Raw genomic sequence first — 21415 nt, 5'->3', positions numbered from 1 at the left:
CAAAAAAAAAAAAGGTCTAGCAATTGTTTGCGCACCAGTGTGGATGTACTAACTCCTGGATGGTACACTTACAACTGAGTAATGTGGTAATGCACTACGTTTCATATTATATGCATTTTACCAGTTTTTTTAAGTAAAAAAAAAAAAAAAAAACAACTTTTGTTCAGGAACTAATGTGCTGACACCACAATATTCTCATTAATCTTAGTGGTCAGGGCAAGGGTACGCTTGACGGTTGCTGGTTATCATTTCCAACGCTCCTGTGCAGTAAGCTGGGCCCCGGCACTTGTTTCAGACTCTCCTCTGCCACATCCCTCCCCAAGCATCCCATGGAAACCACAGCCCCGCCACAGGGTGAGCACATTCCTGGCAGGGTAAAATCTCTTTTAATGAAGGCTTGTTGTGTTTTTGTTTATTTGTTTAATGTAAATTTAATCCCAAGTCTTTGATATCCCTATGAAATAAGTGTTATGACTTAAGAAAACACAAACCTTCCTTTGGTCCTCTGCCCCTAGCCAGCCTGCTGCATTTCTCCCTCCCTCCTTTCAAAAACATTTCTTACATCTTCTCTTCCACCTCGGCTTGCGTCTCTCTGTTTTAAAATGCAGGGGTTTTAGGCTCATGCCTGTGGTCCCAGTACTTTGGGAGGCCTGCAAGGCAAGCAGATTACAAGGTCAGGAGATCAAGACCATCCTGGCTAACATGGTGGAGGGAGAAAGAGAGACAGAGAGAAAGGATGAAAGAAAAGAAGAACTTTTTTTTTTTAAAGGGAGAGATTCATTAAAAGAAAATAACAATCTGAAACATTTACATGTTTAGTAGTAATATATCCTCAAAATACATAAAGCAGAAATGTATAGAACTTCAAAGAGAAATAGCTCAATCTACAATTATAGTTAGAGTTTCATATCCAAGAAGAACTTTTTTTTAGGAAATATAAACTAAAATATCATTTTGCTCTTAATTAATAGTAATTTTCTCTAAATATTAATATTCTAAATCAGGGAGCTTTTATTATTATTATTTTTTTTTTTTCTGAAATGGAGTTCACTCTGTTGCCCAGGTTGGAGATCAGTGGAGAGATCTCGGCTCACTGTAACCTCTACTTCCTGGGTTCAAGTGATTCTCCTATCTCAGTTCCCTAGGAGCTGGGACTACAGGCATATGCCACCACACCTGGCTAATTTTTGTATTTTTAGTAGAGATGGGATCTCACCATATTGATCAGGCTGGTCTCAAACTCCTGACCTCAGGTGATCCACCTGCCTTGGCCTCCCAAAGTGCTGTGATTACAGCCGTGAAACACCACGCCCAGCCCAGAGAGCTTTTAAATACTTCTTATATATTATTATGAGTTATCTGTTGCCAAAATTAGTTTTGTTTTATCCACTTGGGCTCTTTTCAATTCATAGAATACAGGGGCACTGTTTTGTGTTATTTATTTCAAGGACATCTTCAGAAATGGTTCTTAGAAAAGAGAAACAAACGCCGGGTGCGGTGGCTCAAGCCTGTAATCCCAGCACTCTGGGAGGCCGAGGCGGGTGGATCACAAGGTCAAGAGATCGAGACCATCCTGGTCAACATGGTGAAACCCCGTCTCTACTAAAAATACAAAACATTAGCTGGGCATGGTGGCACGTGCCTGTAATCTCAGCTACTCAGGAGGCTGAGGCAGGAGAATTGCCTGAACCCAGGAGGCGGAGGTTGCGGTGAGCCGAGATTGTGCCATTGCACTCCAGCCTGGGTAACAAGAGCGAAACTCCGTCTCAAAAAAAAAAAAAAAAAAAAAAAAAAAAAAAAAAAAAGAAAAGAGAAACAAACAATATATAATAATTCCTGAAGATTTCTTCTAAATCACTTTGCACAGTCAGTCACTGGGGGAGTTTTTGAATGGTCTTGGAGTTCTGCTTTGGGTAAAGATGACGTCTGAACTTCAGCTGGTCCCTCCATGCCCCTCCTGTCTAGAAGGGGCCTTTGAGGATGGGCTCTGGGAGCAGAACAGACCAACTCGTTCTTATTGATGTTGAAAACCCGCTGTGCTGAACCTCAAGGACTCTGTAATGGGTTGGATATTGTCCCCACCAACATTCACATCTACCCGGAACCTCAGAATATGACCTTATTTGGAAATAGGATCTTTACAAATGTAACCAAGTTAAGACGAAGTCATAGTGGATTAGGGTGGAACCTAAATGCAACGACTGGTGTCCTTGTAAGAAAAGGAGAGGAGGGGCAGAGACATAGAAGAAAACCAGGTGAAGGCAGAGGCAGAGATTGTCAGGATACAGCCAGAAACCGAGTACCAGGGATGGCCAGGAGCTACCTGGAGCTGCAAAGGCAAGGAAGCCTGCTCCCCTAGAGCCTTCAGAGAGAATGTGGCCCTGCTGACACCTTGATTTTGGGCTTTCACCTGCCAGAACTGTAAGAGAAAACTTTTTTTTTTTTTTTTAGACGGAGTTTCACTCTTGTTACCCAGGCTGGAGTGCAATGGCGCGATCTCGGCTCACCACAACCTCCGCCTCCTGAGTTCAGACAATTCTACTGCCTCAGCCTCCTGAGTAGCTGGGATTACAGGCACGCGCCACCCTGCCCAGCTAATTTTTTGTATTTTTAGTAGTAGAAACGGGGTTCCACCATGTTGACCAGGATGGTCTCGATCTCTTGACCTTGTGATCCACCCGCCTCAGCCTCCCAAAGTGCTGGGATTACAGGCTTGAGCCACCGCGCCTGGCCGAGAATACATTTTTGTTGTTTTAAGCTCCCTAAGCTTGTGGTAAACTGTTATGGTAACCTTAGGTAGATCCAGCCAATGAGGCCAGCATCCATCCGGCCTCACTTAGGCCGGGTCAGTAGATGCTACAAGATGAAGCAGCTCCCTGGTGACCTAATACATTAATAATATCAAGTCTTTAGGGATGATAGAGCCTGAGATTGGGGGAAGGAGGAAGAGAGCAATGGGGTAGAGGAAGATGAAATATTATCTTAGTAACAATTTTCAGTAATAGTAACAGTCACCGTGTTAAGCACTGTGCAGAGTGCATGATTTATTTCTTATGCTAAGTCTAGGTAATGAATATTATTGTCTATATTTTATATGTCAGGAAAATTAACTGAAAAGGCTAAAGGGCTTTTCTCCAGTCACACGGGTTGTAAGAACTAACTCCAATGCCCCATCACTAACCATTCGGCAGTGCCTCCTCTCAGAGCTCAGGTCTTCCTGGATTGGGATTTCCAAAGCAGCCTTCCAATGTTAACCTTTTGAGCAGCAAACATTATCACAAGGGTGGCTTCTGGGTAAATTTTTAGATAACCATTTAATTAGTAGTGCATTGGGCATAACAGTCTTTCTGGGATGTGTCTGGATAGTCAAGCAGGATGGGAGGACTCCACGGCTGATGTCCTCTTCCCTTTACGAGCAAACATGCAAACATCGCCCTCTCCCTCAGCCTAATGTGAGCACTTTCTACTTAAAATGATGGATGCTTAAAAAGTGAGGGTGGAGTCCACTGATCTTTTACAAAAAAGCAAAGGCAATAATACAATGAAGACAAGACAAAGAGAGTCTTTTCAACAAATGGTGCCGGGATAACGACATCCATGCGCAAGAGAAATGAATCTTGACACACACCTGTGTCCTTCACAGAAATTAACTTAAAACGAATCACAGACCTCAGAGTAAAATGTAAAACTATGAAACTCCTAGAATATGAAATAAAAGAAAATCTTGATGACTCTGGATTTGGAGATTCATTTTAGATGCAACACCAAGGGATGAGCAATGAAAGAAAGAATTGATAAGAAGGACTCCATTAAAATAAAAAGTTTCTGCTCCACAAAAGACATAATCAGGAGAATGAAAAGATAAGACACAGACTGGGAGATAAATATTTGCAAAAGACATATCTGATAAGGGACTGTTATCCAAAATATGTAAAAAGCTCTTAAAATTCAACAATAAAAAATGAAACATCTGATCAAAAACATGAACAAAAGACACAGAAGAGGATAGACTGATGGCAAGCAAACGTAAGAAAAGATGGTTCAACGGCATATGTCATTAGGGAATTGCAAATTAAAGCAGCAATGAGATACTACTACACACCGATTAGAACGGCCAAAATCCAGAACACTGACAATGCCAAACGCTGGGTTGAATGTGGAACAACAGAAATTCTCACTCATTATTGGTGGAAATGCAAAACGGTATAGCCACTTCGGAAGATAGTCTGGCAGTCTCTTACAAAACTAAACATACTCTTATAGTATCCAGCAATCTATATTCATACACCTTGGTACTTACCCAAAGGAGTTGAAAACTTACGTCCATACAAAAACTTGCACACGGATTTTATAGCATCTTTGTTCATAATTGCCAAAACTTGGAAGTAACCATGATTTGTGTCTTAGTCTGTTCTCTGCTGTAAATACCTCAGACTAGGCAGCTTATAAGCAACAGAAAGTCATTTCTTGCAGTTCCAGCAACTGGGGGGTTTAAGATCAAGTTGTCAACAGATTCAGCATCTGGTGAGGACGTTTTTCCCTATTCATAGAATGGCACCTTTACTGTATCTTTACATGAAGGAAGGGGCAAGAGACCCCTTTTGGGCCTCTTTCAAAAGGACACTGATCCCATTTATGAGTCCTCTACTCTCTAGCCTAATCACTTCTCAAAGGCTCTACCTCCTAATATCATTACCTTGGGGATCAGAATTTCAATGTATGAGTTCTGGGGGAACACAAACATTCAGACCATAGCACTGTCCTGCAGCTGGTAGATGGATAAATTGCAGTCCCTCTGGATAATGGAATATTATTCAGTGATATCAAGTCATGAAAAGACATGGAGGAGACTTAGATGTGCATTACTAAGTGAAAGAAGCCAGTCTGGAAAGGCTACACATGGTATAATTCCAACTACAGTCTTTTCCTCACTATCCATACTGGATTTGTTCCAGAAATTCACTTAGGTACCAAAATCTTTGGATGCTCAAGTCCATGGTATAAAATGGCACAGTACTTGCATATAACCTATCCACATCCTTCTATGTAAATCATCTTTACATCATCTTTAGATTATTTATAACACCTGATATAATGTAAATGCTATGTAAATAGTTTCTGTACTGTATTGTTTAGGGGATAATGATGAAAAAATACCCAAACATGTTCAGTACAGATGCAATTTTTTTCCCAATATTTTCTATCTGAATTTGTTTGAGTCCATGGTTGTGGAGACCAGGGATACAGGACTGACTCTATATGACATTCTGGACAAGGCAAATATAGGAAGACAGAAATAGATCAGTAGGTGCCAAGGATTGAAGGGTCGGGGGGAGGATGAACAGGCAGAGCATGGGTGCAGTTAAAGACAGCAAAACTATTCTGCGTGACACTACAATGCTGGAAATTATACATCTGTCAAAACTCGTAGAACATACAACACCAAGAGTGGTTGTGATATGTCAGTGCAGGTTCATGGCTGTGACCAATGGACCACTCTGGCAGGAGATGTTGATAGCGGGGGCGGTTGTGTATGTGTGGGGCAGCAGGTGGATGGGAAATCTCTGTACTTTCTCTCCATCTTGCTGTGAACATAAAGCTGCTCTACAAACAACTAAGGCTTAGGAAAAAAAAAAGTGATTGGGTGGGAAGTAGAATGAGGCATGCAGATCTCAGTGCAGGCAGGTTCATATGACACCCCAAGTGCTACCCCAAGACACAATCTCTAATAGCTTCTCATTTCATCAAGAGTCTGGTACAATTCTTTCTTTAATTTATTCATTTATTTATTAACTATTATTATTTTTTCTCTCGCCATGTTGCCAGGGCTGGTCTCGAACTCCTGGCCTTAAGCAATCCTCCCACCTCAGCCTCTGACAATGCTGCGATTACAGGTGTAAGCCATGATGCCTGGCCCATTCTTAATTGTAGAGGATAAATTCTCTTTGCATCATGTGGAAGCAGAGCTCAGCCTCTTCCAATTCTCTATTACATTCTGTTACCATCCCCTGCCAGTCTCGAAGGTTTGGGCACTAAGAGTCCTCTGAGACAGAGTCTTGGCCCCTTAGCCAGGGATTTTAATCCAGTAAGTCTGCCATGGGGCCCCAGAATCTGCCCTCGCAATAAGCAGCCCGTGTCGTCTTTATGCAGCTATCTGCAGATCACATCTGGGGAAAAGCAAATCAGATTATAAAGCTCCAAAAGGCAGAGCTCACCATTGAATCTCTCATGCCTGACCCATGGTAACGCTGCTCAGTATATATTAACTGAACAAATGAATACATTAATTTCTTGTCCAGTGTCTTAGAAAGTTAGGATTTTATGTCCAAGTTTTTTTGTTTTTTTTTTTAACGTGACAGAAAAGGAAAATGGCCCAATGTGCTAAGTCGGCTGACAGTGCAGGGGAGGGAAGGGTCTGGTACTCCTTGAGGTTCTGGATTTGTGTTTTCTGCCAGCTGGAGGGATCTGACCCACTGGTAGAGAAGAATGGCACAAGTCCACCTTAGAGAAATGTCAAAAGGATAAGCCAGGTGACAGGCTTCAGCCTCACCAAGCAATGCCGTGTGACCTCATGGGAGTAAAACAGCTCAGGTGATGAGATCATGAAAAGTCGCGCAAAGCATTAAACACTGTACATTTGAAACATTCAAAATTGACCTTATTAAGAAGCAAAATTAGCAGGAAGAAATCAGGACCCCACCCCAGGGGACCCACATACCCCTAGTTGGTTCAGACAGCCCACAAAATCTGGTATGTTTTGTGCTTGGGACAGAACCTGTCAACTGTCCCAAAAAGACCCTTCCCAAGCTGGGCATAGTGGCTCATGCCTGGAATCCCAGCACTTTGGGAGGCCAAGGCAGGCAGATCACTTGAGGTCAGGAGTTGGAGACCAGCCTGGCCAACATGGCAGAAACCTCGTCTCTACTAAAGATACAGAAACTAGCCAGGTGTGGTGACACACACCTGTAGTTCCAGGTACTCAGGAGGCTGAGGCACAAGAATCCCTTGAACCTGGGAGGCAGAGGTTGTGGTGAGCCGAGATCACGCCACCGCACTCCAGCCTGGGCGACAGAGAAAGACATTGTCCTTCCCACCCCTGCTCCAAAAACAACAAAAACAAAAAACAGGACCCTTCCCTACCCCTGTCTAGTGTTTTGTGATATGCAGCGTGCTTTTCTAAATATCCAATCTTCACAACAACCATGTGAGATAGGAACCCTAAAATCACTTTACAAAAGAGGAAACGGAACAGTTGGGGATTTTTCCCAGGTTATAAGGCAGAACCAGGACTATAATTTCAATCTTCTGACTCCAAGCCTTGACGCTTTATTACAGAGGTCCCCTTTCCTCCTGTATTTCATTGGTTCATTATGACTGTGTGTTGGTGGGTACTTTGGTGGCTTTATGTAGGCAAATAAATTTAGCTTGTCTTGCCTCCTGCCCTACTAATACTTCCTAATTTAATATCATGGGTATCAACATAGGACAGGGCACAAGGACTCAGTGGTTTAAATGATGCTCCAACCTTGCTCCTCCATATGTTGTAGGCCTGGTAGGAAGGGCGGAGGTGCTGCTAGAGTTACCAGGCTGTCAATTCAATGGGCGGCAGCTCACACCTGCAATCCCAGCAAACGGCAGGCAGATCACCTGAGGTCAGGAGTTGGAGATCAGGCTGGCCAACATGGTGAAACCCTGTCTCTACTAAAAACACAAAAAGTAGCCACGCATGGTGGCGGGCCCCTGTAATCCCAGCTACTCGAGAGGCTAAGGCAGGAGAGTCGTTTGAACCCGGGAGGCGGAGGTTGCAGTGAGCCCAGATTTGCCATGGCACTCAAGCCTGGGCAACAGAGAGAGGCTCCATCTCAAAAAAAAAAAAAAAAAAAAGAAAAGAAAAGAAAAAAGAAAAGAGAAAAGAAAGAAAGAAAGAAAAGAAATTGGCAAGGTCTTGGGTTATATGAGGAATGCTTTTTTCTAAAATAAATGGGAACACTTATTAAAAAATTCAATCAGTTGACTGCAAACAGACATGAGGGCTCTTTTTGGAGGTAATGAAAATGTCCTCAAAGCAGACTGTGGTGATAGTTGCGTAACATTGAAATTGGCTAAAAATGATTTAATTGTAAATGTACAGTGGGCAAATGTCATGATAGCATAAACTAGGTCTCAGTGAAGCTGTCAAAAATGTTAAAACATCAAAAATAATTTTCCTAGATACAAAAGCTGTGTCTGTTTTCTTTATATTACAAATGAAAAAGTATATTTTTACCAGGCTTAGGGGTTTTGTTTGTTTGTTTAGAATTAGAGCATAAAATGTCCGAAAAAAAATACCAAAGGCACAAAAATGTTTAATATTAGTTTTTGAGAAAGCCGGGTAAAAGTGTGGTAGGGGGCCCTGCAGATGTCATTTTGGAGAAGGAGACAGGATTCGTAAAGTAGCCATGTGAAATTAGAGGCGTCAGTACTGGGTTTTTCTCCCGTGTAAGCCGCAGCTGTCCTGGGAGCCCCTGGGTGCAAGCTACTTGAGATGTCACAGCTCTACCTGGAGAAACACAACATTGGCAGGTCTTATTTTTTAGCGTCTTGAAAAAGTGCTAATTGCCTCAGATTTCATTAAAGTATAAAGCTCCATCCATTTTTATACAAGTGCCATATGTTTTGTGCCTCTAGCAAAATCTTCATATATGGTTCGGGGACTTTTAAAACCCTACCTTAGATGCAACACCTCTAAATCGGTTAAGAAAGGAAGTGAAAAAGTTGGCTTTTAATAGTAAAATGCACAAACAAAATTCTAAAGGATGAATTTGGAAACTGATGACCCTGTGGATTACATGTTTTGGCCTCCTCTAAAGCAGTGGTCCCCAACCTTTTGGCACCAGGGATCAGTTTCACGGAAGACAATTTCTCCACAGGACCAGGGGCGGATGGTTTCGGGATGAAACCCTTCCATCTCAGCAGATTGTCAGGCATGAGAGCATCAGGCATCAGATTCTCTTAAGGAGTGCGCAACCTAGATACCTTGCGTGCACAGTTCACAACAGTGCTCAGCTCCTATGAGAATCAAATGCTGCAGCTGATCTGACAGTAGGTCGTGCTCAGGCAGTAATGTGAGCTATGGGAAATGGCTGTAAATGCAGAAGAAGCTTCACTCGCTCTCTGCTCACCTCCTGCTGGGTGGCCTGTTTCCTAACAGGCCAGGGAACTCTGGGGGTTAAGAACTCCTGCTCTAAAGAAAGGTGGTAGCATAAAGATACATAAATATGTGTATTTTATGGCCATCCTGTGGGTTATTTTGGACTTTTCAGAAGTTCTTAAACAACCAATTGTTTTTTTTTTTCTCACAGCCAGAGCAAGCATAGCCCGTCAATTGAAATCATAATCTATCTGAATCTAGAGAAATAAATTTGTCCACACAGTGAAACCTTCACATACACTGAGTGGGTACCCCTAACATGGGGCTTACTCAGGACAGAGGAAAGGAGGGAAGAGTTGAAGAGTAAAAGAGAAGTTGTGACTCAGTTTTCCGTTCTTCCATTTTCATCAGCTTAAGCAAATCACCTAATTGCATTGACTGAGTTTCCTCATCTGTAAATGGGAATAGTCATGTATCATCCCAGTGGCTATGAGAAGGAAGTAAAAGCACATTTTGGAAGCTCTTTGTATATTTAAAGTCTTATTCCAATACTACATATTACTGTTTCTTTGGTCAGAGCAACGATTCTGTCACTGTTAGATTGAGGATATATAAAGGCCTGAAATCTTCAAGTTGGTCTCTAAGATGAGAGTCTCCCAGCGACCAGCTGGTGTGCAAGGCTCTGGAGCTGTGAATGAGTTGCTGGTATGTCTGAGGCATTAACCTCTTAGAGGCCTGTGGTCGGTCACTCTAGTGTGCCCTACAAGTAACATTTTCTATATGAGTCTTGACTTTAAAAGGGTGGGAAAGCACCAAGGATTGAACAAAGAGATGAGATAGTGTCTGAATCCCCGTGGCCAACCTGTAACTCCCATGGGTCTGGCATTAAATCCTACCTTCTCGACAGCCTCCAGATTTTAAATTTGAGGGGACAAATAGTTCTTATCCACGTTTGCTTGAGAAGCATCTGCAAAAGCTCCTGCATCAGATGCACACAGGGTCCTGCAGGCCTGAGGGCAGCCCATGTCCTAAGCACCTATCAAGACACCTGTATCCCTGTGACAGTCCCACACACGGGCCCTGCACTCACGGCCTTCACATCTTACCTTTCCTGCTGAAAGACATCCTTGCTGTGGCTCCCAATGCTGACTCATTTCCTTATATAAAAGTCTGATAGGAACTGCCAGTTTTATCATTATCTGAGTGGCCTCTCTGCATAGCCTACGGATTAAAGCACGGGTCCTGGAATCAGACCATCTGGTTTTAGTGCAGGATCATATGACTGTACTTTCTAGGAAAATAACTGTGCATCCAGCTCCTCGTCTGTAAAGAGGAGTCAATGTGAGGATTAATTGAGAGAAGCCAGGTTAGTAGATCCCACAACTGAGAAGGTTTACCCTGGAAGGCTTATGAAAATGCAGGTTGCGCCCCCTGGCGTCCCAGGGTTTCTAATTCAGCAGGTCTGGAGTGGCCCTGAGGATTTTCCTTTCTCAAGTTCTTAGGTGATGCAGATGCTGAAGATGCAGGAGCTGAGCTTCAGGATCACCGAGCCATCTGAGGGGCTTAGCCTGGAGCACTATCAGCACCTGAGAAATGTTAGCCAATACTAAGAAGAATAGGCAATGAAGATTTGCCTCATTAAAAGACTTCCCAGTTGTGTTCTAGTTGAAAATTTCTCCCCAAGAATCTTGTCCAAGTTGAGGAATAAAAAATCTGGTTCCCTTCAGTTCACTTTTCTTTGAAGTTAAGACACGTGGCACGACACCTGTTTCTAAACACAGCTACTTGATGTATTACTTTTGGCAGCTCTTGCATATTTTTTTCATCGCCAATAAAGTTATTGAAATTGAAATACGCCATCTGTTTGAGAGTTTGTATCAAAAAGACAGGTGACGAGGTTGTAGGTAATGACAGAGTCAAGCTGTTTCCACAGCAAAGGGCTGTTCCTCGCTTCCCCATCTGCCAAAATTGACTTCATTTCTTAGATTTGGCATTTCTGAACCAATATGTTCTTCTGCAGCAGGGATTAAAAATCCAATATAACAAAACCAATTGGTTGTACCAGCAGCAATATTAAAGACTGCGGAGAAAGAGCCCAACAAATTTCTACTATTTGGCTGAAATAGAACCAGCAAAGAGAAAGGAAATTCTGTCAGATGTATATATACATATATAAATGCATATATATAAAAAATTCCAAATCTGATCATTAAAATGTAGATGTACCTGTATGTGGTGTGTACCTGACTTTTTTCCTAATGTTTGTGAAAAACAGTTCCAAAAGACCCGCCTACTCTCACTGCGCATGTGAGCGTTTCTTTCTCTGATCAGGGGGTGGCAGCCCCGCCCTCAGAACACACCTGGGCGCAGCCTTCATCCCGCAGGGTCCAGGCGCGGAGGCACCGGGATGCACGTGACACCTTCCGAAGGGGCAGAGCTGGAGAAGGGGCCAATAAGGAGGGATGCTCCGACAGACGAAGCCACGGGGGAACAGGGACGAGCCCAGGGCAGCTTTTGCTGGAGGGACAGGGGAAGTGTCACAGGGGGCGGGTGGAGCTGCTGGGGAGGATACGGCAGCATGTGGGATATGAAGGTGGGGAAGCTTCCGTCGTTTTCCTGATCACCTAACAGGGATGCTGCGGGCTTTCTGGACCGGCCGGGACCTCAGACACAATAATCCATTCCGTCCCCTGCAGTGCCTTTTGGCCGCTCTGTTTCAGCGCGGGGAGGAAGGAGGCATGTGCCCTGGCCGAAGGCTGCGCGGGGCTCACCGCCCGGTTGCCAGAAAGTCTCCCTCCTCCACGTGGCAAAGTCTCCCTCCTCCACGTGGCAATCGCTGCTGCCCCTCGGCTCCCCGCCACGCAGCTGCCCCGACTGTGCCTCCGCGGGTCTCTGACCCTGCCCGCCTTTGTCTCCTCCCCATTTCAATCAGGGTCAGGCAGATCGTCTTCACGCCTGATCTTGAGGATGGGAAAGGGAGACAGACATTTCTTACCTTCTTTCCTGTCTGCTTAGAGCCAAACGTATTCCCAGCCGAAGATGAGAGCTGCTACCTGAAACGCAAGTTTTCCAGCAAAAGGCCACCAGAATCCCCGCTGACCAGACCGTAGGAGGACGGTGGGGTCCTGGAGAGCTAGATGCCCCCGTGCAGCTGCAGGGACCCCGGCAGTGTCCCCCTGTCCCTCAAAGCTCTCCTGGGCCGCATTCTCCCCTCTCCTGTCTGACTCACGGGGCCCATCACAGCCTGGCCTCCTCTCCCCAAGAAAACCTGGCAGGATCTCCCCATACTGGAAACAAAAGCCTGGACGGGAGGTGTATGGGGACAAGGAAGTGCCAGCTTAAACGGAAGGAAATGGAGGTCAAAAGCTTCGCCAAGTGGGGCTTTGCGATACGATGTCATTTACTTTTGCATATGCTTGACGTTTACCATAATAAAAAGATTTTTAAAGTTGGCAAAAGAAAAAGGGGAAGGGAACAAAGAGAGAACGATAAAAGAAGGAAAAAGGGAAGGAAGGGAGGGAGGGAGGGAGGGAGGGAGGGAGGGAGGGAGGCTTTGGAAACCCACCAGACGCTGGTACTTCCCGGCCTCCCGAGGCCGCCCCAGCGCGCCCCCTGGTGTTCGCACGTAGCGTTGTCCTGTTTGGAGAGCCGAGACAAAGGTTCCTTCCCTCATCCCCACAGGTCATCAACTACTGAAGCTCAGTTTTTAGAACTCCATTCTTCCCCTACCGGGAAAGGAGAACAAGTGAGATTTTGTGTGAAATTTGTCTGTACCTCAACTGGTGTAGTGTGGGCGCGGGGGGATGGTTTTCCTTTTCCCCGTGCGTGTCCGTGTCGCAGATAATGAAGTCATCCTCCCCCAGCCGCCATCCTCACCACAGACCCGTCCTTCCCTTGGAGTATCCGTTTCCACTCTCGGCTCCACAGGCCGCTCCTGTGCTGAACTGGAGCTCATCGTGACTGCATCGGAACTTCCCGTTCATGATTTCCCTGCCTTCTTGCCAGGAGTGAGGATGCCGAGGGAGCCCACACGGAAGGCTTTGGAAACCCTGCAGTAAAGGCATTGCATGGGTAGCCACGTGTCCGCTTTGCTGAAAGCGCCTTCTGTGTTTTGCGTGGACACAGCTTACTGAGGACCCTGCCAGTACACAGCTAGCCACACATGGCACACAGCAGCACACAGCATGGTCACCATCCTTTCCTTAGTTGATGAATCACTCTTCAGTTAGAGATGATTATTTACCTCCTGACACTTCCACAGCCTCCCAGTTCCAGGGTGAGATCATTTGGAAAGGAACTAAAACAGATACCTTGAAACGGTTCAGTTCTTAGCTTGCTTCTTTCGCAGCCTTAAATTCATATCGTGGCACTCATTTCTCACCGTGAAAACCGCCAGAGATGGTGGGTGCCGTTACTCCAAGAACAGCAGCAGAACATTTCTTGTTCACTTGTTACCTTTGACTTTGATCTTAGTGCCCTGGTCCCTTGTAATAAAAGCATTGTTGATTCAGATATTAACAATGGGACTGTGACCAAAATGCTAAATTAAAATATCTAAGACAGGTTGTTGCCCGCAAGCTAAAATAATTTTAATCAAATTCAACCTCAAGACACACACACATTAAAAAAAAAAAAATACCTTGCACTATTTGTTCCTTTAGTTAAGCATGAAATCACTCTCTGTAATTATCGTTGTGGGGAAAATCTAAGTTTATAGCATAGAGTGCAGATGAGGAATTCACTATCAGCTAAGATTGAAGGCACACGGATGCACGAGGGGGTGTTTTTTCTCAGTGGTCGTTTATTCCGTGCTCCAGGAGGAGCTTAATCCATTAGAGCTTTCTACATACATGTCATGGTTCCTGCCATCAACACATTTGCCGTTTAATCCAAGAGACAGAAACCCCTAAACTTGGAACAGTGAGGGAGATGGAATTAATTTCTTAATGACCTTCTTTTACCAAGCATTGCACATTATATTTAACAACTCTGGGGGTAAATATGTAATTACCTCCATTTCACAGATCAGAAAACTGAGATGAAGAAGGGTCATAATTTTGGTCTGCATGAGAGATACTTCCCACTTATAAATGAACACACCAGTTTTCTGATTTTTATAGCTCAGAAAAAGTTTGGATACCAGTGCTTACCACTGAGAGATGCACCCATTCTGGGTGTGTTTGGGAAGGAAAGGCTCTTGATCTGGAAGACCAAGGACTGCTTGGGTCTAAACTGAGGTAGCATCACCAAGACATTGTCACTCCCAGATCCTCTAGCCTGGTCTGAGGCCTCCTGGCTTCTTACATTGCCTGCATTTCCCTCAGTGTGAGATATCTGTAGCAATGACCACAAGGAATTTGGAAAAAGAGAAGTTTCTTACAAGCAAAGGTGTATCCAACAGCCAGATGTCCCAGGTGGATAAATGGTGCAGGCTGGATTTCATCCAGCCCGGGAGATGTGACTGCACACCTGAGCTGCTGAACACATTCTTGCCACATCAGTGAGACAAAATTAGAATTAACAATATATTTATCTTTTTGAAAGTGAAAGCAAGTTTACTAAGAAAGTAAAGGAATAAAAGCTCATTTCATCCTCTTTTTTTTTTTTTTTTTTTTTTTTTTTTTTTTTTTTGAGATGGGGTCTCACTCTGTCACCCAGGCTGGAGTGCAGTGACATCTTCTTAGCTCACTATAGCCTCAAACTTCTGTGCTCAAGTGATCCTCCTGCCTCAGCCTCCTGAGTAGCAGGGACTATAGATACAAGTCCAGCTCATTTTTTTGTAGAGATGGGATCTCTCTGTGTTGCCCAGGCAGGTCTTGAACTCTTTGCCTCAAGCAATCCTCCTGCCTCTGCCTCTCAAAGCACTGGGATTCTCGGCATGAGCCATTGCACCCAGCTAACATTGTATTTTAAAAGACCTTGCCTTTGAGGAAAGTTCCTTTCTCCCCATCTGTGCTTCCAAAAGTAATACTATAGCAGCACCACAGTTATCCAAGATGTAACCATTAGGGAAAACTGGGTGAAGGGCACACAGGAATTCACCATATTATTTATTATTATAACTCCATGTGAATTTACATTTATCCATGTGAATTTACACTTAAAGTTAAACACACTTACATTTCTTTAAAAAAATTAAAACTTAAAAATGTATACTTAAAATTTGCTAAGAGAGGAGATCTTAGGTGAAGTGTTCTTATCACAAAACCAAATGATAATACTAGAAAAGTGGCAGGGGAGCGCTTTGGCAAGGGGAGCTGGGTATGTTTTTGGCTTTGGTGGTGATGGGTTCTTGGTATATTGAGATGTAAATTTATACAGCTTTTGACATGTCAGTCATTCATAGAGTGGGTTTTTTTTTTTTTTAAGCTAAACAAATATTACAGCAGCAGCATTAACTTTCGCTTCTTCATCTACCCAACAAGTATTTATTGGACACTTACTGCATGCCAGGCACTGTTGTCAGTACTGAGAGACAGCAGAGAATGAAACAGGCAAAGCCTTCCCCTTGTGGAGCTGGATTCTAATGTTAGTTGGCTAGACCCAGGCTTTCCAACAGGCTGCTGAAAACTCAAGATACTATGTAAATGCTGACTACAAAGTATTGACTTCCTCAGTTCCCCTAGAGGAGAGCTGATTATGTTTTTCTGGGTTGCTTGACAAGACTCAGACAATATTTGTAATACCAAGCTTTGTCCCAAGTGGTAAATAAACTTGTTAAGAAATACCTGTAAAGTTTAAACGCGTGCTCTCTTCGGTGCGTTTGGAAACTCTAACTCCCTTCTGTTTTGTACCTTTGTTTACTGCCCACTACAGAGCGTCCAAGCACGAAGCTGTGCACACAGTCGCTCGAGGCAGAAATGCTTAGGATGTGATCCATGAACCGCAAATTCCAGCTAGTGCCCCCAAAGACAGACGTTTCTCCACAAAACCATTCCAGTGCCCCAGAGGTCCACAGACATCCAGGAAGATGCAGCCGGCAGATAAAGAATGGCAGCCACCCAAGCGCTGAGGGGAGCCCCCCCGGCCACTTCTGTCACGGCTCCAAGGGTCTCCCCACGATGGCCTGCAACAGCACATCCCTCGAGGCTTACCCATACCTGCTGCTAAACACCAGCAAGGCCTCGGATTCCGGGCCCACCCCTCTGTTCGTACCCCTCAGGATCTCCTTGGCCATAGTGATGCTGCTGATGACCGTGGTGGGGTTCCTGGGCAACACGGTGGTCTGCATCATCGTGTACCAGAGGCCGGCTATGCGCTCGGCCATCAACCTGCTGCTGGCCACTCTGGCCTTCTCCGACATCATGCTGTCCCTCTGCTGCATGCCCTTCACTGCCATCACCCTCATCACCGTACACTGGCACTTTGGGGACCACTTCTGCCGCCTCTCAGCCACGCTCTACTGGTTTTTTGTCCTGGAGGGCGTGGCCATCCTGCTCATCATCAGCGTGGACCGCTTCCTCATCATTGTCCAGCGCCAGGACAAGCTGAACCCGCGCAGGGCCAAGGTGATCATCGCGGTCTCCTGGGTGCTGTCCTTCTGCATCGCGGGGCCCTCGCTCACGGGCTGGACGTTAGTGGAGGTGCCGGCGCGGGCCCCGCAATGCGTGCTGGGCTACACGGAGCTCCCCGCCGACCGCGCCTACGTGGTCACCCTGGTCGTGGCCGTGTTCTTTGCACCCTTCGGCGTCATGCTGTGCGCCTACATGTGCATCCTCAACACGGTCCGCAAGAACGCGGTTCGCGTGCACAACCAGTCGGACAGCCTGGACTTGCGACAGCTCACCAGGGCGGGCCTGCGGCGCCTGCAGCGGCAGCAGCAGGTCAGCGTGGACTTGAGCTTCAAGACCAAGGCCTTCACCACCATCCTGATCCTCTTCGTGGGCTTCTCCCTCTGCTGGCTGCCCCACTCCGTCTACAGCCTCCTCTCTGTGTTCAGCCAGCGCTTTTACTGCGGCTCCTCCTTCTACGCCACCAGCACCTGCATCCTGTGGCTCAGTTACCTCAAGTCCGTCTTCAACCCCATCGTCTACTGCTGGAGAATCAAAAAATTCCGTGAGGCCTGCATAGAGTTGCTGCCCCAGACCTTCCAAATCCTCCCCAAAGTGCCTGAGCGGATCCGAAGGAGAATCCAGCCGAGCACAGTCTACGTGTGCAACGAAAACCAGTCTGCGGTTTAGGGGCCAGGGGGCCACAGAGAAAGGGCAGCTGAGCCCAGGTCCCAGGGTGGGCTGGTCTGTCCTGCTCTGTTCCCCGGCGCGTTGGTTATAGTCTATACTTTGTGGTGGCTATTTAAGCACAAAGGTACTCCTTTGTAGTCAGATGAGCTGCAGCTTCCAAATTTCAGATTTTGGCGAGATGAATTATTTTTGTTTCTCTTTGCAGAAGAGCTGAATATGGGGCTGATGGGAACTGCAAAGTCCTTAAGGCAAAAATGGAGTGGGCTGGGGAGAGCAGAAGTTGGGCAGAAAGGGAGGAGGAGGGTGACAGGGAGTGAAGCTGGTTGAGTGTGGGGCAGGAGGAGGCGTCGGTCACAAGAGCTTCAACCTGCCCTCCGAGCCCTCTCTGCACCTGCTCAGGAGAAACCCCAATAGCTGTCAGCTCCTGGGTGTTCATTCATTTTGTTTGACACCAGAGCGCTTCAGTTATTGATGTCTGTGGTGTGTGGGAATGCACCAGTTTCTCTATGTTGGTCAGATGTGCATTTCTGGCCATGCCTAAGTATCTTTTCTGGAAACAAACCAAAATCACATGGGGAAGTGGAGTGAGCCTCTGTGCTTTGAGCTCCCTGGGATGATGCATGGGGGTCCTCAGAGACTCAAAGCCCAGAGAAGGTACCGGGCAGCCCAGCTGAAGTGAGAAGCACATCTGGGCACTCCTGCATGTCCTCAACACCCCCCACCTGCTGGGCCCACCTCGTCCCTGCACCTCGAGGCCGCTCAGCCTCCCTGTCTGCTGGAGAGCCCCTTGGCCCTTCTCTCTTTCCCTCCATCCCTCTCCCTGCTTCCCTTTGTTTTTATCCCATCCGTTTCCAGTGTGCTGTAGCTTTCCCACTGAGCAAGCAGCTGTAGTGACCAGCTTTCAGTGTGAGCAGTGGGCAGGCTGGGCTTTGTTTACACATTTCCTTTGAACGCCTGGAGCTCCAGAGCCCTTTGAGCCACCAAATCCACATCAGCACTGGACTGCAGTCCATCAGTGTGGACTGCAGGTGCAGCACCACACCAACAAGCCCAATTTTTGGGGTCCCCCTTGGTCTCTGTATTCCTCCTACCTCATTCAGATCCACTGCTGCCATCTGTTTACCTACTGGGACTGGATCCCAGGAGTGAAGTTGGCCAAAGGGGACTTCTCCGCTTGTGCCCTATTCCACCACCACCAGGGGTCCCCACACTGGTTTATGAGGGTCCCGAGTCCAGGGCATAGCATTGAGCCCACTGGGCTCTCCTTATTTTTCCACATCTGAAGAGGGTGGGTAATTTATGGAGAGATTTAAAAAATCTGATTCCAGGTCTGACGCTATCAGGAAGTAGTCATGTGACCTTGTCTGTTTCTCCTCATTTCCCTGGGCGTCAGTTTCCCCATATGCAACACAAGAAAGCAGGTCTAGATGATTTCCAGTGTCCCCTTTCATCTCTCAAACACTCTGATTCTGAAATGCGTGTTTTCTGCCTGTAGTCATCAGGTCCCCTGCATTCATTTATTCATCCATGCAAAAAGCACGGATTGTCTACTAGATGTAAGGCGCTGTGGGGGAGATAGTGATGAATGAGGCATGGGCCGTGCCCAAAAGCAGTAGTCTGATTTATCTCAGGATCATGGTAACTCAAATTCAGCCTAAGAGCACAGAAGCCTCATTTTTGCTTCACTCCTCATTTCTTTCTAAACTGCATTAAGAGCCAGCTCCCGCTTCTCACACTTTCTTCCCACAGTAGTGGTAATGGAGGCAGGGATGAAAGGGGGGTGAAAGTAAGAACATAACTTCCCTTAGCCCTCCTCTTAGCCCAGAGGAGGGTTCAGAAGATAATTGACACTTGCTCCCCTCCCCATTTATACCCAGATGGAGAGAGAGGGAGAATATGTGCAATTGACCTGTGACCGAGGGAGCTGGGCCCCATCAATTCTGTGTCCCCAGTTCACCCAGAAAGGCCAGGATTTGCCTTCAGCTCCATGGAGCAGAGCTGTAGGGCCCCAGCAGTGCCCAACAGCACAGCCAGGTCACCAAGGGGACCAAGCCCATGGGCACCTCCCCTCTGGTGAGGCATTTCAGAGAGTTTACTTCAGAAGCCTTGAACAAAAGAGAAATCACACTGAATAGATGAAGGTATCAAAATTTACATCAATCAGTGTTATATGATGTATGTTGGACAGTAATATATATGTTTCAAAGTAATAATTTTGTATATATTTTAAATAAAGTATTATTGCTCTTTCTGTGTATAAGCCTATGTTCTTGCCAAAATTTGCACCAAGACCATACATATTCAGCCCAGAATCCAATGCCTAACACCCCTACGTCAGTTTGTTCAGACTCCTATAACAAAATGCCTTAGACTGCGTAATTTTTAAACAATAGAAACATTTCTTCCAGTTTTGGAGACTGGAAAGTCCAAGTTAAAGGTGTAGGTAGATTCAGTGTCTGCCGAGGGTTCCTGCTCTGCCTCATAGATGACACCTTCTTGCTGTGTCCTCGAATGGCAGAAGGGGAAGGGGCACTCATGCCTCTTTCACAGGGCACTAATCTCATTCACCCATCTCTTAATACTATCCCAGAGGCCCCATCTCTTAATACTATCCATTGAGTATTAGTTTCTAACACATGAACTTTGGGAGACACCACATTCAGGCCCTAAGACGAAAGGCTTCAGGAAGTCTAGAACCTGAAAGTTAACAAGCAACGCTGGAAAGACTAAAGATAAGATGACAGCTATGACAACTGGGAGACCGTTAGAACAATGTAGGTCACAGCTGGGTGCCCATGAGTTTTGTTTTGTTTTTTATTATGGTGCTGCTAAATCACTCCAGCCAGTTAATCTTCTCTTTTTACTTGCAGTATGACACTTTCACAACCCTATCTCGTTTCACAATCCTATCAGGCCTTGCTTGAATCTTTAACAAACTGATTTCCTAAGATACCAAATAAATATCCGGTCCTAGTCTCCTTCCCTGAGACTCACAGGATAAGCACTGTTTCATTGTTTTATTTATTTTTAATTTTTATTTTTTTGAGAAAGAGTCTCACCCTGTCACCCAGGCTGGAGTACACTGGCATGATCTTGGCTCACTGCAACCTCCGCCTCCTGGGTTCAAGTGATTCTCCTGCCTCAGCCTCCTGAGTAGCTGGGATTATAGGCGTGCGCCACCACACCCAGCTAATTTTTGTATTTTTAGTAGAGATGAGGTTTCACCATATTGACCAGGCTGATCTTGAACTCCTGACCTCAGGTGATCTGCCCGCCTCAGCCTCTCAAAGTGCTGGGATTACAGGTGTGAGCCATTGTGCCCGGCCCATTGCTTCATTATTATTTTTTGCATCTTCTTTTTAGCCCTGTGGCTCACCCAAACCCTAGACTCTGTGTGAAGTCTGGGCAGCTTCACAGCTAAATTGTCTCTGTGGGACCTTGGGCAAGACAGAGAAACTTGGCTGACCATGATAATAACCCTGGAGGCAGGCACCCAGGCTCTTTGGGAGATTCTTGCCTTAAAATGAGACACAAGGAAGTCTCAGAAGTGTCCTCCTACTTGTAAGTACTGCTGCAAACTGCCACCTTTTCATCTTGAATTGTAGTCCCCAGGGTCAGGGTGAAACAAAATCAAAGTTTCCCTAGGATGGTCTGATAACCACGGTGAGCAGCAAATACCTAGATCAATTCTTACTTTGCCATTCTGAGCCCTGGGTATATTTTCCTTGCACACAAGTCATGGGGCATGCTTTTTTTTTTTCTTTTTTGAACTAAAAAAATCCTCTATGTTAAGTATTTTCAACACTGCTCAGCTCACTTGTTGATGTAGTTGTGAATCTTGGCCCCAGAGCCCTCACAGTGGCAGGAGTGCCCAGCGCTCAGCTTCTGCTCTTACGGAAACACAGGGGATGTGGAGCATGTGCTTGAAACAGGACAGTCTGCAAGCCAGGGTGCCTTGCTCTCTGTGGGATCCTGGGCAAGTGACACCGCATTCCTGTGCCTCACCCGCCTCATCTCTGAAATGGCAGAAATATTCCCAGCCGGAAGACCACAGTGAGGAATAAACAAAATCATGCATGTAAAGGATCTAGTCCACGGCTGAGCC

The 21415-nt window shown here is 45.8% G+C and overlaps 1 protein-coding gene across 1 annotated transcript in view; it reads left to right on the top strand.

Moving 5' to 3' along the window:
- The window catches only part of GPR45 (G protein-coupled receptor 45), a 91362-nt gene extending 71840 nt beyond the window's left edge, over positions 1-19522 (top strand). The window contains exon 2 of the mRNA XM_074400490.1: positions 15947-19522. Coding sequence (XP_074256591.1) covers positions 16009-17310 — 1302 coding nt within the window. The 5' untranslated portion in view covers positions 15947-16008 and the 3' untranslated portion in view covers positions 17311-19522. The remainder of the gene's footprint in view (positions 1-15946) is intronic.
- The last annotated feature ends 1893 nt before the right edge of the window (positions 19523-21415 follow it).

The sequence above is a fragment of the Saimiri boliviensis genome, chromosome 1 (assembly GCF_048565385.1).
Source record: "Saimiri boliviensis isolate mSaiBol1 chromosome 1, mSaiBol1.pri, whole genome shotgun sequence".
Classification (NCBI taxonomy): Eukaryota; Metazoa; Chordata; class Mammalia; order Primates; family Cebidae; genus Saimiri; species Saimiri boliviensis.
This window is presented reverse-complemented; position numbering and strand designations above follow the sequence as displayed.